Source organism: Ammodytes marinus (assembly GCF_949987685.1).
Source record: "Ammodytes marinus genome assembly, chromosome: 2".
Lineage (NCBI taxonomy): Eukaryota > Metazoa > Chordata > Actinopteri > Uranoscopiformes > Ammodytidae > Ammodytes > Ammodytes marinus.
This window is the reverse complement of record NC_137231.1, coordinates 30,388,338-30,406,959: the sequence shown is the minus strand read 5'-3', so window position 1 is coordinate 30,406,959 and position 18,622 is coordinate 30,388,338. Positions and strand designations below refer to the sequence as shown.

Genomic DNA, 18,622 nt, shown 5'->3' with positions numbered 1-18,622 from the left:
CTTCTCACTTTCTCGTTCTGACAGTAACCAGACACTGCGGCGTATTGTCCCATTGTTGCCTCAATTACTGGTCGACTCAGGTTCAGAGGGATCCGCTAACACCGCTCTCTATTACTCGGCTATGGGAAGGTTTGCCCGTAAGGGGGAGAGGGGGGGGGGGGGGGGCAGTGCTTTTTCATAGGGACCTAGGGGAGTGGTGATCAGGCTTTGAGTATAGTAAAGGATTAATGTTACAGCGGCACAATTGCTATTGAGAAAGAAAAAAAAGAAAAATGTTGGGGTCAATGGGAGGCTGCATTCAAAGCCCCAAATATTTGACAGCTTAGTGGTTGCACGGATGGCAGAACATAAAATAAAGAAAACCTCAGCTAAGAAGTCTTCAAGTCTTTTGAATGAATGGAACATTTGTGGTTGTTTGTTTGAGGCCAATAACCAAACTAGCAAGCAATGCAAGGGTAGGATTATTATTTAATTGCGTAACAAGCAATATCATTGGGCTACTTTTTAGGAAATGTGTTCAACCATTACATCACCAGTAGAGGGAGATAGAGGATCAGATACAGTTTTTAATTTCCTGTATTGGAATGTGTGTGTATATGATAGGAATATAATAATATATAGTATGCTCTTTGTACTTTAACACTCAGGTAGAAATCATATCTAATTTCATGCAGTGGGCTATCCATCATGTTGTACCCTACCTCCCTGCTGGTGGGATTGTCCTGTTCCTACAGTGTTGTCGGTCTGACACCCCTTGAATGCGACCCCTGACCTTGGTTTTGCTTTGCTCTTTCGATTAACCATTTTATCATGTAACAATTCATTTAGTTTGCATTAAAACGAGTCACTAATTTAAGTAATCAAATATATTTGATGAAGAACTGTGTCGAGTTTTGAATGAGTTTTACTCTCCAATGCTTTCAGACTCGTCGGCAGGTTAGTGTGAAACCGAAGGACCGGAGTTAGATAAATATTACATTTTCAACCTCGGTTTTGGTTTGGTGAATGTAATGTGTGTTCTTCATATTTTCATTCAAAATTGTTATTGTATTTTGACTTTGTTGTAAGTTACTAAAGTGTACCACTATATTTCCTACGTAAAGTCAGAGATGTTTATGAGTATTATAGGGCTTTTAACATGGTAACCTGTGTGAAATAGTGTTCTGAGTTTTTTTTACATGATTTATTTTGCACACTTTAGGCACTTTCTATACACTGTGTTTATGAATCACAATACACATTTTGCTATTCAGTGACTGGGGAAGAGGACCAACAACCTAAGCTGCCGCCTGAAGCTCTGTGTTCTCACAGATTTCTGAATGACTTCTCATGTTTGAGAGCATCAATAGGATTATCATGTTATTAAACAACACATGCTTGTCATTATGACACGTGAATCTGTCAGACGCATTAAAGGATCATTTTTGGAAGCCTTTCTGTCAATACATTTTTTGCATCAAAATGTTTCTGACAAATGATGAGGCCTCATTATTGCAAAATGCACTTCCATGGTTCTTTTTGGAGCCTGTTTGGAAGCACTTACAAACATTTTGAAGGATTATCTTGCCTCTCCATGGAGATGCTGTTCTCTTGCCAACAAAATAGCGAGCACATGCTGCTGCTGAAGAGTTTTCTCAGAAACAAAATCCAGCCCCTTAAACAGTTTCAGAGCGAACTCTAAGATGAAAGAAAACACAAAAAACACCTTTTATGAATTAAGAAATCATCGTTGCTCACGTGTTCTAGTTTACTACACGTCCACACCATGTTTGTTGTTCTCATGGCGTTCCAGCTTTAAAGTTGAACTCCTGCGGTTTCCCTCTGCAATGTGCAGGTTGCATGCTTGACCTGGTCCCGGAGGAGAACCAATAGGTTACACATGGCACTCCAAATCCCCCCTCTGTGAGTGTGTGTGTGTGTGTGTGTGTGTGTGTGTGTGTGTGTGTGTGTGTGTGTGTGTGTGTGTGTGTGTGTGTGTGTGTGTGTGTGTGTGTGTGTGTGTGTGTGTGTGTGTGTGTGTGTGTGTGTGTGTGTGTGTGTGTGTGTGTGTGTGTGTGTGTGTGTGTGTGTGTGTGCATTTCCAAAACAGTCTGGGAGTCATTTCACATATCTGATCAGTGTTTAGCTCCACGGAAAGGAGAGAAAGATGTCCCACACCAATGCCGGAATCTGTTTCTGATGGACTAGCTTCAAATGGAAACGTGAATGGGATCAGCTTGATCCGCTGTTGTTTTGTGGCCCACATGCTTCCCAGCCACTTGGGTGCATAATAATATTGTGGTGCGATTATGGAACCAATGGTGAGAACGGACCAAAAAGACACAAGCACATACACCAGCTTTAAGAAACATGCATACAGTGTTTATTTTGCAATCAGGACACATTAAATAAAACTACAAAGGTACTTCACTTATACAAAAGATAGATTATATCCCATTCACATACAAAAATGACAATAATTTACTGTATAAATTAAACATTTCACTATTTTTTGTTGCTATTTACAGTTTCATGAAAACAATGCTTGTGGCCCCCCTCCACATCATTTCCCACAGGGTGTCTGGTGTTTTCGTGCCATGGAGCACTTACAGGACCATTCACATCCACTACAGTTTTTTGGGAAAAGACTGTTTCCACCCCTCAGAAGATAGTGTGGAATTTGATTTCCGACTGACTGAAGGACGGCAGAGAAAATGGGACTTTTGCATAATCCACTAGTAGGCTATCCAAACAAATACGCCCTTGTTAGATTTAAACTGTCAGATTTTGTTAGCTTGTGATTTGATTTGAACGCACATTCGTTTTCCCAGTCGCTCTCACATCCAGGCTCTCTCTCTCTTCTCTCTCTCTCTCTCTCTCTCTCTCTCTCTTTGCATGGTCTCCTCTGAACATCACAGACCCAGGGGCATGTGCTCTTGCCTTGCAAATAATTAACATGAGTTACAGTTGAGCAGACAGGCAGGCTATAGCACATAGACACATTTTTTTTTTTTACAAACGTGTGATTGTGAATGAAAAGGTTCAGCTTTTACAAAATGTTTTGAAGGGCCTCAAATTCTATGTTTGAAAATGAAAACTATACACCTTTCGCACCGTGTATTAAATCAAACAAGTGATTAATCTCAAGTGCTCTGGTTGCTGCACACAAGTACATTTGAGATGTTTTTTTCTTTTTTACTGAAACTGAATGCAAAAGTGAATAAGTACTGTTTCGCTTTGTAAGTAGAAGTACATTTAAGTGCATTGACATTTCAAAAACCTCCTTTTTAATTTATGCTGTCAGTGATCGGAAGATTTTTTATTTTTTGAATTTTTTTGGCTCACCATCTGCAGAAACTCCCGCTAACATTCATTCCCACCACCACCACCACAAGAAAGAGCAATTACTATGCCAGTGGCGAACTAGTAGATTTTTTGACCTTTTACTAGCAGTTTAAATGTCACAGCAATGCACAGAAAAACTGTCCGAGCTGCAAAGGCTTGCTGACAGCTTGTGCATGGTACAATTGAGTGCTTTTGGCTAGATTTCTGTCTGGGTATATTGTTTACTCTCAACCTTTTGGCCCCCGAAATCAAAGTGACAAGTAAAAAGCTATCAGGTCTGCCGCGTCTTGTAGGATTTCAAAAAATGTACTGCTGTTATAGGAGTGAACGCATTTCCACCTTTGAACTTAATTGACAGGTTATTACAAAAAGCACTTTGATGAGTGTCGCGAATGCTTTGCTGGGACACAAAATGAAAAAAGAGAAAGACAAAACAGACATAAATATCATCATTCCCCACATTGAATTACATAATATACATCAATATTCATCGTAATTAAAAGACTGTAATCAATAGACAACTTAATGTGAACAATATGTTCAGTAAATGTCCCAAGACTACACATAAGAGCACACACACACACACACGCTGGAATTAAACACAAACAATTCTTGTAAAGACTTTAAAAGGCGATGTGTTCATTTTGGAAGAAAAAAACTAAAAAAATCATCTAATGTCCATCATGTAACAAGAAAATGTAAAAAAATATCCAGTCTGGAGAGGTGTTCGGTTGAGTTTACAACGTTTAAAAAATACTAATGTGTAATTTTTTTAATCACTGTACAAGATGTGGCATCGTTTTGTTCCTTTTTCACTTTACATTTAAGTGGTGAAAATCCTATTTTTCTCGGAATCGAAACTCTTGGAATCCACGCTGATTTTTACAGAAGTGCAGGAGGGAACAGATGTGAGGAATCTGAGACATGGCAAGAGAATAAACCTTAAGGCACTTGAACACCATCAAACCGGAAAGACTCCCACCCACAACGGAGCAGAGAAAAAAACTCCTCAGATCTCTCCCAAGCCTCCCTAAATGGCAGTTTGTCTGCACACTGCACCACCCATGCCCCCCCCCAACCACCCCTCCACCCCCAGTGAACGACACTAGTTCTTCTCTGCACCCTAAACCAAACGAGAGCTGAGTGAAAGGGTGAGCGAGTGAGCTCTCTTTCTCTCTTATCTTTCAAATTTCTTTTTTACGGCGACTGATTCATCCCCAAAGTGCTGTGATGTCTACCTTTCGTGTGACGTTTCTGGTTACCGCTCCCCCTCTCCTCTCCTCTCCTCTCTAGCTAGCAGTCACGTGAAACACATCGGAAAGAAAACGTTGCATATGGAATCAAAAAAGACAAATTAATAATACACAACTCTTTGGATGAAGGGGGATTGGGGATTCTGTTTTTGGCTGAGAGAGTTAATCCACATGAGGCAGTTAGAAGAGTTATACAAAATTGTGTTAAGCTGTTGAGTGTTGCAATGTGTCTGTGTGTGTGCGTGCGTGTGTGTATGTGTGTGTGCGTGTGTGTGTGCGTGCATGTGTGTATATGCATTTGTATATGCGTGTGTGTATCAAAGACTCCATTTCTCCATCGTCCTCTTGATTCTGATGAAGATTGGGTTTACCACTGTGACTCTGAATCGCCAGGCAGAGAGGCAAACCTTCCACAGTTGAAGCTATAGCCATCCTCCTCCTGCCCTCTCCAGCCATGTTGTGTTATCACTGGTGCAGTCTGGAAGGGTTTTTTCTCAGGGAGGTATGTTGACTGTTAGGGACATCTGTGGGCGATGGGAAATGGTTCTGGAGGCTGCTTGCAAAAAAGGCTGAAACCACAGAGAAGCTTTTCCGCATGTTAAAAAAGTGCGTCCTTGAAATCTTTTGTCAGAGCTGAAGAACTTCCTCCATCTAATCCTCCGCTCTTTCCTCTCCCTATACTCCCACCTACGCACTGAGGTCACTGACGGCCCCGGCCTGCCCCGCCCCCTTTTTGTTGGCGCTACTAGGCAGGATGGGAGTGCCTGTAGCTACTAAAGCCACCACGGGCCATTTTCGTAGCAGTCACTCACTCAGTCAGTTGTCATTAGCCACTCACAGTAGTTGGCTTGTTTGGCGTAGCGCCCTCATAGAGTTACATTGTCTTGAGGGCCCTGGCATCCGACGGCCCTGGTACACAGAGTAGTAGTTGTGGGTGTGTTTTTTGGCAGCGTTTTGTTTTTTTTAGGTTGACTGGTGGAGCGCATGCATTGACGCTAGTTGCCCACCAGGGGGCTGAGGTCTCCGTGGTGATTCTTGAGCTTCTTCTTGAAGAGGGAGATGGTGGAGGGTCTGTATAGGATGATCCAGGGCTCGGTGGAGGCCACGGTGCTCTGGCTGCAGCTGTCTGAACCGCTCACTGTAGGGATGTTAGGAGACCTGGGAGGGGAGAGAGAAAGGGGTTATAGAAAGACAGGATATTCTAAATAGGTGTCATTCATTCACTCAATGCCTGCTTTGAGTATGCAAATTAAACTGATGGGATGCTTTTGTAGACTTTGGGATCTTCCATTTGATGTTCACCATACTACAATCTACCACTAGTGATTGTCAACATCTAAACACGATCATTGAAAAATTGTGTGGTTCAAGCGAAGACATTTTTCGGAATCAAAAATGAAGAAAGGGCTTGCCGTGCACACAACACTTATTTGTACTCATTAAAATAATTTCAAAGGGGTTTAAGAAAGTGAATTCATTACATGACCGATCGCCTATACCAAAAATGTTAAGTTGGTCAGGACTCAGTAGATGAGTTTTTCTTAATGTTCCTTGAGATTGACCCACAAGCATAACACGACAGATGAATGCGTTGATATTTGATGCTGGGTTTATCATGCAACACCTCGATTTTTCTTCCCTCCTACTTACTTGACTGTCATATGCAGCAGCAGCTTTGCCACCATGGCGATGACTGTGAGAATGAGGAGAGCGGCCAGGGCATAGATGGTCCACACTGCACAGAGGGAGACACACATTGACAACACATTAGATATATAATATAATATGTTCAAATGTTTTTATACGATGAAGACAAACTGAAGCAGACTGAAAGGGTAGACGGGATAGTTCAGTCAGCAACCGAATAATTATCCGAGCGTTGCTGGCACACATGTTTGCAATGTTCAGCCAGCAAATTGTCAAGAAATTGTAATGCATTGCAAACGCACATCTGTTCTCTTTTGGTTGACAGATACATCAGACAGCGATTTGAGACAGAATTCAATGTGAAGGAAGTAAAAAAGAACGGAACACATCGGTCACAAGAGGCCTGATTTCGATCAGCTGGGAGAGAACCAAAGTAACATCAGTTATGAGTCACTGACAGGAAAAAACAAGAGTCATGTAGAATTACTTCTGTGTATGATCACTGGAAAGTAACTCCAGCAGCCTCTCATCAAACTAAGATGATTTTTAATACTTTCAGAGAAAAGTAGGGCATCCTTAAAGGAACAGTTCAACATTTCTTATTTGTAGCTTTTTGCCTCACTCTCTGGTTCAAGAATTGGCTAAAGAAACGCGGTAAATAAATAAGAGCACACTGAAGTGTTTATTGATGCTGTAAAGTTGATCTTTTCCCATTGACTACCAGTTAATTTGAGCTAAGCTAACTAGCAATGACCGACCTTTGCCGATTTCTTCACCGAAAATACACGCACAGTTACAAGAACGTTTTAGTGTCGCCTTATCTTGAGCCAGAGAGTGAGGCAAAAAGCCACAGTAAAAACAAAAAATGTTGAAACATTCCTTTAAATGGCGAGTTTTAACCAAGAAAAAAACCTCCCCACCACGGCAGAGAGTTATACGTTTAGGTGCAGTGTGTGTGTGTGTGTGTGTGTGTAGACTGTGAACATACTAGCGCTGTGTCCGGTGGTCTCGCCGCGTCCAGCCCACTGACCTGGCATGTTGTGCTGTGGTTTGCCGGGGCTGGACGTGATGACGTAGAGGATGTGTGAGGAGGAGCGGCCCTTGGAGGTGCTGTTGCTGCTCTGGGTGACTCCGCCCGCCAGCTGGGGCCCCGCGGTGCTGGAGACATCCTCCCCTTCAAAGCCCTCCTCATCTCCTTCAGCCTCCATGGTTCTGGTGTCTTGGCTTCTAAGTGCTGGGGGGGAAAGAAGTATAGAACTATTTAAGAAAGGTTCATAGAGAATTTTTTTTATGCTATCAAGGTGCTCCAAAGTGACTGAAATGTACAGGTTGAAGGTTTTTTTGATGAACGCTAGTGAAAAGTGACCAAAAGAATATTTTGTCAAGTGATGATATTTCTGAGCCTTATTTATACATGTAAATAAGTTTTATTTAAAAAGGTACATTGTCTGATATCAGAGTATTTTGCTGGCATCTAGTGGTGAGATTATAGATTGCAATGATCCCTTGCTCACCCCTATGTTTCTGAGAATTTACAGAAGCTATGGTGGCCTTCAAGGACAGGGAGCTAGTTACTAAAGATTGCATCATTCACCACCGCCTCAAGTTTTTCCACAATATCAAGTGATGAGGTGAAGATGTATTTAGATGTAGAAGATTTAAAACATGGTGGCGGCACTCCCCGCTCCTATGTAGATAATAATAACAATGTGACAAATCTCCTCTTGAAAATGTGACGTTTTCTTTGCATCAAAGGCTTCAAAGCTCCTGTGGTGAGCAGTGGTGAGTGGCACATCTTGTGCCATAAACACCGAAGAGGAAAAAGGTCTGCCATGTTGTTGTAATTTCTACAAGTTGAGCACACAAATCACTTAACGCCCCCCTTTAATTATTCCCCTGGGTAACACTGCTGTAAGAGGATACATCACATTGTTGAAAGTATACACAACAGAGTCACGAGTGAATATTTAATGCTAACAGCCATTTGTTAAGAAACAGAATCGAGTTTAGCGGAAACATTCGAGCGTGCCGTAAACATGTGGTGTTGAGAGCTTTTGCTATCCGCTCCAGACATGATTCATAAAGTGTTTGCAATAAATTCTGTTTGTTTTTTAACCTGCTTACGGCACCAGATGGGGCAGAGTTTGCTTCGTAAAACAACAGTGGACTGTTTCAACTCATTTATGTGTTTCCAAGGGAAGGAAGCAATATCCTAAATAAGATCTCCTCTGCCTTTCATTACATTCTCCTAAACATAGATGTGATTTATTTCAAATCACTGTCTGATCTTGACAATTTTCTTCGCCTACTTCTCAAAAAAACACTGTTTACTGCAGAATATGTTATGTGTCCCACCAGAGACTCATTCATTATTTTCCCCTACATGTTCATTTGCGGAAAAGTTTTGGTGAAGAGCAACGTCTCGGATATCCATCAGTAAAACTTTGATTGTATTCATCTGCAAACCAGATACAGTATGCTCTTCTTATTCGCCTCATGTGATGTCAGACTATTTTTTTTTACAAACAAAGTAGATTTCATTCAGTTGCTCCTAAGTGGGTAGGAAGCAGAAATAATGAAGATATAACACATCCACGTCCACAAAATCCTAAGGCTAAAAGTAGCTCCTAATTAGTCAGGCAAGACACCTCCAAATAAGGTGTATTTCAGTCCGAACTTTAAGATGTCTATGTTTTCTTAATAGCTTTTCAGCACTAAAACAAACCCTAACACACTTAAAAAGTCGACATTTTGACTTTGTAAATTCATGAAACTCGTGAGTCAAGTTCATTCATGACACATGATGTCACCCATATCAATTGGGTCATCCCCATCTCTTCTCTTGTCTTTGGAGTTTTTCTCGAGCCTTAATAAAAGTGGTTTTCCGCAGCTTTGTGAAAACTCCTGGTGGCAATATGAGATCCTTTTTTAATCCCGGTAAAGGGTTTTTACTGGGAGTTTTTTCTCAGTCGAGCTAAGGGTGTAAGGGCAGGGTGTCATATTGTATCATATTGTATGAAATGTAAAGCCCACTGAGGCAAATGTATTTGTGATTTTGGGCTATACAAATAAAACTGATTTGATCCTTAAAAAACCAAGGACAAGCTGCACTCCACACTAAATGTTAAATCCCACCCATAGTGTGTCGCACACGTAGGCTAAATCACACACCCAGAACTACTTGTAAATACTATTTGATCCATGGGCCTGTGTGCCACTCTTCCATGAATGGCGGTTGGATGTTAAAGCAGCGTGGGATATTTTTTTCTCTTCCCCTTTTCATAGACCAGCTCTAACCTGACTGCGGTGTTCCCAGAACTTAGACCCACATGTTACTCATTTGCAAAGAAAATACCATGCTTCAAAACCCCGGGCTCGGCTGGAAATGCTCTGCCACCGTCATCTGAGAGCGTTTATCCTGAAATTATACCGCTCTCAACCGCTCAGCGTGCCACCGAGGAAGATATTAGATGTATTAAGTGTCTGTCTTTTTAAGTCTGGCTTTTGTCTGCGTACCTGAGTCGCTATGTACTTTTCATTCTCTCCTTCTTTTCTGTATAAAAAACCTATTATTTTCGGGAGGTGACCTTTTTCTCAAATCACTCTTGACAACAACACAATGCCTCACGCAAAACAAGAACCGATAGGTGCACCGAAAAGGATCGCGCCTGTCTAGAGGTCAAAGGATTTCGACCTTTGAATATTGTTTTTAGTGTAACTCGGCGAGGTGAGAAGAATGAAAAGGGAATACAAATGGAGGCATATAGTTGGAGGAGAGGGGGACAGATTGCCTCCCAGTGCAGCAAACTGTGAGCTTGATTGTCACTGACACTGGATTACATCAGGAGGGTGCTGCTATTTTTTAAGCCTCCAGAAATTAATCTAGTAAAACATTTTTGGTGCATTCCGACTTTCAACCTTAGTGTATTACAAAAACTACAAAGGACAGCGTTTCTTTTTTTTCTACATCAGTCTCTTTACATTTCCCCACATAAAAGATTACAAAGATATAAAAATAATTTGCTTTGAGCTCCTTCAGCTCTCTGTGCGCTCCAGTTCCCCCAGCTACATGTGTGCTGCTACCAGAAGGCGTGAAGCATACCATCACAGTAATTTGTACGTAGGTGGCAAAAAATAAAAAATAAAAAAACTTGCTATGCGCAATTCAACAAGGAACACACCCCGGAGAAGCAAAGCAGCCTGCCGCAGCTTGATAAGAGAGAGCGTTTGCAGTTCCTAAAAAAAACACAACATGATTTAAATATGCAGTATCACCCCGGGGGCCGTGAGACATTGACTCGCAAATGAAAAGAGAAAAGGGCCTGCCAATGGTGCGACAACTGCCGCCGCGGCAGAGCTAACAGGCGTTAGTTTACAAACCAAGGGCTGCGCTATGCAAAACTACATCATGGCGCAAGCAAATCAGAAAGGCACCTGATCATGCAAATGTCTTGGTGGGTTTGAGGGAGGGAGGGCACTATACTGTAGCTCAGGGTGCTTGGCTAGAACTGACACCAAACATTGTATGACACAGTCTAAGACTGCTCGACTATGGAGAAAAAAATATGTGTATTTGATGTTGTGTTGTTGTTGTTTTGCTTTGCTTTGTTTTGTTTGACTTAACGTCATTGTAAATGAGGGTCACCACTCAATGATCTCTAGTGTATATATAAAGGTTAGATGAAATGAATTGAATGTTGATTGATATTGAGATCACAATTATTTAACACAATAATTACATTGGCATTGGAAAAACCATGCATCTAGTCACTTTTTATTTATTTATTTGAAAAGCTGTCTTAACGGTGGATCTTGTTGAATTAAAACATTGTTCAACTCTTAAAAACTTGACCTGACTTAAAAATAGTGTCTTGTAAAAGACCTATCATCTTACTTTCCTAATTGTTGGAAGTCAAAATGTGTACTTGCACCTTCCGCACACACTCTCTCATAGGCTTTGTCACAATTTACAAAACCATTCTTCATAAGACGCACCTCCAGAACCTTTTCACACCACACACAAAAAAAAAACGGCAAGTTAAAAGCCTAACCTTGGTACAGCAGAGCGAACCCCTGGGCCTGGTTGGTGCGGTCTGAGTAGAAGTACACGATAACAAACTCTCCCGTGATGTTGACCAGCTCTCGTGGCGGGCTGTGCCAGTCGAAGCGGGCCACCACCTGGTTACTGTAGCCGTCTAACAGCTCCACCATGTCTGTCTGGTGGGAGATGTCGAAGAAGGTGAAGTTGAACAAGATGGCGGAGGCTCCCGGCACATGCACCGTCCAGTAACACACACGACCAGCGCCGTATTTGTCGGGAAAGTCAGGGGAATAGATCACTCCGGATGGGGCCGAATAGTTCCCACCGCAGGCCCCCACTTGCGCTGGAAGAAAGAGCACAAAAAAAAAAAATCAGTGGGGTGTGCTATCAAAAGCTTAGAGTTTGCTGAGATTGTTCTAGATTTTGCATTTGTGTGTTAGAACTGATTACAAGGTTATTTTTGGATCCCATGTGTGACTTTGTAACACAGACATCACGTTACATGTATATGATTTCATGGTACTGAATGGAGATGCATAAATCTGATAAAGCAGATTGGTTTCAGTTCCAAACACTGACTAAAGAGGATGGGCTGCCAGCCATGATGAGACTGATCCAAATGGAATACAGTTTCTCACTCAACGTTTACATACAAATTCAGTGTCTCCATTTTTCAGTTACACTCATTGAGTCAAAGCTATCCGTTGACTCATTTCTCAATTACACAGCAATGGTTTATCATGTTAATTTGGTGTACAGATTATTATACATTTGAGAGAGGTAGCCTATTGGAGCAGTGCCAAAATGAACAAAGTAAATGTATTCAGTATATTAAACGTTCAAGACTTAATTATTAAAAAGCTGTTGAGTGCAGTTTTAAGATCAATATATATTTATTACATACAGTATGTTGTAAACTATAGTTTTAAGTGTCAATGGACATTGGTGTGGGAGGCTACAGGGCTGTTAGTGGGATCAGGAAAATAAATTTGTTGGTGATGAAGAATGGGGACGAACTGAAATCCTATATCAACAAAAAACAGTTTTGACGGGAGGTGTGAACAAGACAAAAGAAATGACACGTTCCGTTCTTCATACAAAAATGTGGCCACTTACATTAAGAGTTATTACCACAAATAAAACAATTTGTAATAAAAAAAAAAATCTCATATCGCTTTGGAAAACTTTATAGTTTATTGTATTTTTTTTTTTTTGTTACCCAGAGCGGGGACATTAGTTTAACACTCACTGTCGAAGATGATGACCCAGCCGTCTCCACCGCAGGGCTGGGTGTGGTCGCCGAAGCAAACGTGGTTACACTCCATGCCAGGCGACAGAGGCTCCGCGCGGTAGGGCAGGTTCACCTCGTTACCACAGAAACAGGCGTATCCCGACTCCATACCGGCAAGCTGCAAGAAAGATCACCAAAAAAAAGGAGGTTATGCAAATCATCGCAATCAGCAATATCAAAACAAACATTTGGGTAACTTCCCACAATGCAATTCATTACACTGAGGGAATCATTCCAACGACTGTGAAACATGGAGACTTTAATATGGCTATTCTTACTCTCTAAAAATAATCAAAATGGCTATTTACTTATCCCATTAAATAAAACATGTTTACATAAAAAACTTTGCCTAAAAATAAAAAGGCGTTTTATAGGGCCTTGGGTTTTTCTCGTATCGACTTTATGTGATATTGTGTCGACACTTAGCAAACACTTCAAATTAAAGTGACTTCTCAAGTGCCCATATCGCTCTCTCACTCATGATTACAAGATGCATGTAATCTAAGTCTGGACAACCACAGCCTCAAGTAGATTAGAAGCCTCCATTCAAACACTCAGAATAAACCTGACAGGAATAGCACCTATCTGTGTTTCAAAACGTGTTAGTGAAACTCTTCCTGAAAGTGTATGGGAGTAGGAATGCAAAAAAAAAAACCTTCAAAAACCTTCACACATCATGACCTCGCAAACCGCAGGGCTGCTTGTTCCTCAAAAGAGCTATTGTCCTTCATTCAGAACGACGCCATTGTCCAATTTGGAGAGGCCTAAATGAATCCACACAACTGAAGAAGGTACCGCATCAATCCCCCCCCCCCCCCCTCCCCACTCATCTCTGAGTCTTCTCTCATGGAATAGGAATTTATCAAACCTCTTGCTCTCTCTCGCCAAGATGTATCAAACTGCGTCCTTGTTGCATTATTCCGTCTGATGAATTAACACCAACGGGGAAAAGCTTTCTAGCGGAGCAAAACGAGCCACGGATCGCTGTCTAACTCATCAGCCATGCTCTTTGTCGAAAAAGAAGTCCCATGGGATCTGTACTTTTCCCAAGCACTGACGTTTTAACATGCGCATGAAGGACGGTGACAGTCCAAGGGTATGCTAGGCAGAGGATGCCAATCTGCCGCCACATCCTGTAACATCTGCTGGATCTAGAGGGGGGGGGGGGGGGTGGTGGTGATGTGTGTGTGTGTGTGTGTGTGGGGGGAGGGGGGGCTGTCAGTTTCTGTCAATGCAGACGGAGCTGAACTGGATCAGAAAATGAACACCTGGCACTGTGTATACCCAGGACAATGTTTGGCGTGCCAGGCCTGGGAGATGAGCAGAACACGCAAGAGGAGCTGCCCACTGGACTAATAACCGTTCATTTCCAGCTGTCAGCCCTGATTGCAGTGATGATGATGTGTCATCTCCCTGGTTGGGTTTTCAAACAGGAAGTGTGATGGCTAAATAAAGAGGGGACAGACCGCACTGGGCATCGCGGCAATAATAACTGTCAGGGAAAACGGCCCCCGTAAATGCATGAGGATTTACATAAAGGCTTGACTATTTCAAGAGACAGCTCGGAGTCCATTTCAGATATGACACAACAAGCAATTGAGTGGGAGCGTTTCCCTCTAATGAGGGGCCACTTTTCAGATTTCCAGTACAAATGAGTCAGTAGTTTGAGTCTTTTTTTTTCTTCTTCTTTTTAGTTCGTAATGTTTTTACCAAATGTTCTCTACAGGAGCTGCCAGCTTTCATCTGAATTACAAATATAATGCTAAACCACGCTTGGGTCACAGGTTTTCAATTCAATTGAATTAAATTTGACTTTTCAAATCTTACCCTGTATCTCTGCTTGCGACAGAAGCTAATGCAGTTCTGGATGGTGAGTTTGTTGGAGGTCTCGCTGGTGCCGGACAGAGTGGGGGGGTCTCCGCTGTCTTTGAAGCAGCCCAAGTTCCCAGGCACTGTAAGGAGACGAGAGGAGGGTGAGAAAATGATTAGTTACACACAGCGACTTCAAACGATCGACCAATCCGTGTCACATGGCTGATTATTAGCATCTTCTGTACAAATATTATGTGTTTGTTGCCATTTAGATTGTTATTCCTTCGAAAACCCATTGCAAGAATCTCTGGTATTGTATTTTAGAAAAACCATCATCGCTATGATGTGTCTCATGGCTTTCTCTGATTTGTTTGATCTGTTTGTTTGCGATTCACACCTTGCCTCAAAGAACAAGACACACACAATAAGTATTCACAATGTTTGAAAGGTTTGGTGCTGATTGCCAATAGGCAAGCCAACAATTTGCCAATACCAACATTTACATTTAACACAGGTTCAATTTTAGCCTCTAAGAGCACAACAGTTACATTATCGCATGAGCAAAAAGTTTCCATATTCAGACTGCAACCTGAGACAAACTTTGGTTAAGCTTACTTCATACAACTTTCTAGATCTCAATTGTCCTATTTATACCCTCTTGGTTTGGAACATTGTTGCAAGCTTGAAGCCCATCATATCCAATATCCATACACCAATAACCATTGAACAACAAACTGTTTGTTTGTTTGTTAGGGGAGACCTGGGGGTGTATGACAAAAAATAGGCCAACAATCGCAGATGGATCGCAGACCAGACAGACGGATAGGAAATAGATTTTGACATCTTTCCAGATCGCATTCAAGTCAGACAAATCACCCCAGCCTGGCTTAATCCACTGTGTATATTCATTTAATACTGTATATATATGCAATCCCTCAAAATACAGAGCAGTGACTAAACACTCCAAAGCCTTTCAATTCAAATGTAATGGCTCGGGGAGTGCCAACAACGCCTCCAGAAGTCTATATCCCTCTTGCCATTTGTTTTTCCATTGTGATTCAAACAGTCTCCACTCGTGTTTCATTTCACTGTATTGAGGTGAAACGCATTTGACGGATAGAATTGAATGCAAAAAAAAAAAAAAACGGAAAAGCTATTTCCACCGTTAGTGTGAAAAATTGTCCCAATAAAGCTCCTCCGTCTAATTTGAATTGGTGTCATCCGACCGCAGGGTACAAAACAAGCTAATTCGGAAGAGACAGAAAGGACAACAGCTAAGACAATAATAGCTTTAGCTGCTGATCTGAGACCAGACGTGGATACAATAAAATCTATATTATGCAGCATTACAAAACAGCATTCCATATTAAATTTATTTCCATCTCCAAGTATAATTGAGCTGGGTCACAAAGCATTTTTAATACAGAGATCGAAAATGTGACCGATGCATCCTGTTCAAATCAAATTTCTTAGTAAACTCAACATGGGACCTGGGATGTGGAAATCAAATCACAAGATAACCAGGTCAAATCTGATATATTTTAATGTTGTACAATTGGAATAATTGAAAATAACCGGGATGAACTTAGAACATCCCAGTAAGTAAAAGAGGGAGAGATGAGAACGCAAAGCAAAGCAATTTCCCCACATATTGATAACAGAGAACAGGACGTGTGTTTGATCTTAAAGTTTCGATATCCGTTTGTTTGCAACAGCAGAGTCTTGTTTAGTGGATGCTGCAAAGTCTGACAACTAGCTCATAGACTTTCACTGCATTCCAAATCACATACTCTTTCTTTTTACTACACTACATACTAAAGTACATAACTGTTTTAGGGCCACGGGGGAGAAAAAAAAATCAGAAAAGGATGTTTTTTTTTCATTATGTCATGAAATGTCAAGAATAAAGACGAATACTGCAAAATACTATTGGAGTTAGTGGGGCATTGTATTGTATTTGAATGTTTTTTCAGCATACTACAAATAACGTGACATCCTAAATCCTTTTTTGGCATACTAAATAGTAGGGAAGAATGGGTATTGGAACGCCCGGTTTGTAGCAATTTGTCTCCCGATACTGTATACCAACTGTGTCCTAGAACAGAATTTCTCTGTAACTTTTACGGAATGCCATGTGTCTTTTTCTCGAACACATTTGCACATTAGGAGCTGCCTGCTTGTCTGATGCCAGCACTAAACAACTGACATCCAGTTGTTGAAAGATATAAACAGAAAAATATTTGGATATTTTTTTATTATAATTTTTATTTATTTTTTACAAGCCACATGATTCAGTTTATGAAATGTATCGCTATTCTGCGAAAGAAGAAAAAAGCACGGATTAAGCATGCAACCCAATTTGAGTATTTGTAACATCAGTGTTGAGAGGGGCATCACTCAAAAGCTGCCTTCATGAACTGAAGTAACCTTGATAAAAGACCACACATGTGCATCTTGTTTGCGTTGCCAGTTGTTGCCAATGTTAACTTTTTGGCTGGCACTGAAAAGCTCCTCTGCATGCACAACAGATGCCGCATATTCTTTCTGTTTATGCTGTATGAGAATGAGGCACGAGGGCTTTGAGATGGGGTGGGGGGGGGGGGGGTGGGGGTGTGTGACATGGGTCGGATTTCAAGCTATTTGTTGTCCACAATGTCCACCACAGATGGGAAAAGTGAAGGAGGGATGAGAGGAGAAGAGGTAGAGAAGAGGCCGCTCCCTTCTTTTTCAACCACGTTTTGCTGACCGTAAAGTGACCGGCAGCCAGGATTCGCTGCCGTGCAGAACGCTGTTTGACAAGATGACTCAACAACTTGAAGACAACGTCCTCAGACCAACAACAATAAATCATGTGGAAATATTCCTTCTTCTTTTCTTCAACTACAAAACATGCCAACGCTTTTTATAAGTATATTAATATGGATGCTTGAATCACTTAGCAAAGACTCAACAGTGCACACATGCAGCAATAAGGGGGCCGGATTATACAGCATGTCGAAAGCTAATATGACGGTAATAAGAATGTTTAAGGCGGTTCGCATATTTCAGGGTGAGAGGGGACAGCAGTTTGGTTTTTTGTATCCATCACTTAAGTATGAACTGGATTCACCCCAGTGACGTGTGAGGTAGAGGAGATGACAAGAGAAGAGAAGAGATAAACACCTGGTTGGGATAACCGGCAACCTCCCCTCCGAGCAAGGCAGGCAGGCAGGTGGGTATGTAGGTAGCACTTCAATAGAGCGTTTGAAAAAGTAGAGGAGAGAAAGAAAAAAATGCCACTGCAGGGCTCAACGGGCCTGATTAAAGGCAGCACTGCTCCTTTTTCATTTTGCTTTGACAAGAAGATTGCAGAGTGCAGTCGATGATTCTGCCTTTGTCCTGATTCACGTCCCACAGGCAGTGAATGTCTGTCTGACGAGCAGCAGGTGGTGGGATCGAATCTCTCATAAGTACTGGAGTTTTTTTGTGTATGGAACTGGAGACTATAGGAACTGCATGCGAAACACAGCATTTGTCTCCCTAAATAGTGTCAAATTTGTCCATGCATGAAAATTCCCGAGCTAAGCTGCATTGTTCCTTTAAAAAAAAAAACATCTGCTTTGCAGGCGCAACAAGTGCAAATATCTCTACGTACAATAAAAAGGCAAAAACATTCAACACACTTCAAAGCTCTCGGTTGGTATTTGGACTTTAACGAGCCAGAGGGGAGAAACAGAGGAAACACAAGGTGCATAAATGCTCCAGTCAGCCCAGACCAGAGCTCTGAAAACCCCGGGAGATCACAACGGGAGAGAGGGCTCCCACAAAGTGAAAAAAGACGGGGGGAAAACATGTAAAAAAAACCAAACAGACACCAGTACAGAGCTAAACAATGCTCCACTGCAGCCAGAGCCATCACAAGCTTGCTGCCTGCTGCCTAAAACACGTCACACTGGACTTCTAATTTAATATAAGTTTTATATTGCTTTTGTAGGATTTTATTATTTTAGATTATATCTATCTATCTATCTATCTATCTATCTATCTATCTATCTATCTATCTATCTATCTATCTATCTATCTATCTATCTATCTATCTATCTATCTATCTATCTATCTATCTATCTATCTATCTATCTATCTATCTATCTATCTATCTATCTATCCATCCATCCATCCATCCATCCATCCATCCATCCATCCATCCATCCATCCATCCATCCATCCATCCATCCATCCATCCATCCATCTATCCATCCATCCATCTGGTTAAAT

General features: G+C 41.5%; 1 protein-coding gene across 2 annotated transcripts in view; it reads right to left on the bottom strand.

Annotated features, from left to right (window-relative positions):
- Positions 1-2,354: 2,354 nt before the first annotated feature.
- kremen1 (kringle containing transmembrane protein 1) overlaps positions 2,355-18,622 on the bottom strand; it is a 61,266-nt gene continuing 44,998 nt past the window's right edge. Inside the window, exons 4-9 of one of the 2 annotated variants that reach the window (XM_080037016.1) lie at positions 14,384-14,508; positions 12,515-12,674; positions 11,276-11,608; positions 7,213-7,458; positions 6,228-6,312; positions 2,355-5,735 (exon numbers count right to left, since the gene is read on the bottom strand). In XM_080037016.1, coding sequence (XP_079893142.1) covers positions 5,573-5,735; positions 6,228-6,312; positions 7,213-7,458; positions 11,276-11,608; positions 12,515-12,674; positions 14,384-14,508 — 1,112 coding nt within the window. In that variant the 3' untranslated portion in view covers positions 2,355-5,572. The remainder of the gene's footprint in view (positions 5,736-6,227; positions 6,313-7,212; positions 7,459-11,275; positions 11,609-12,514; positions 12,675-14,383; positions 14,509-18,622) is intronic. The other variant, XM_080037017.1, reaches the window with a different exon arrangement.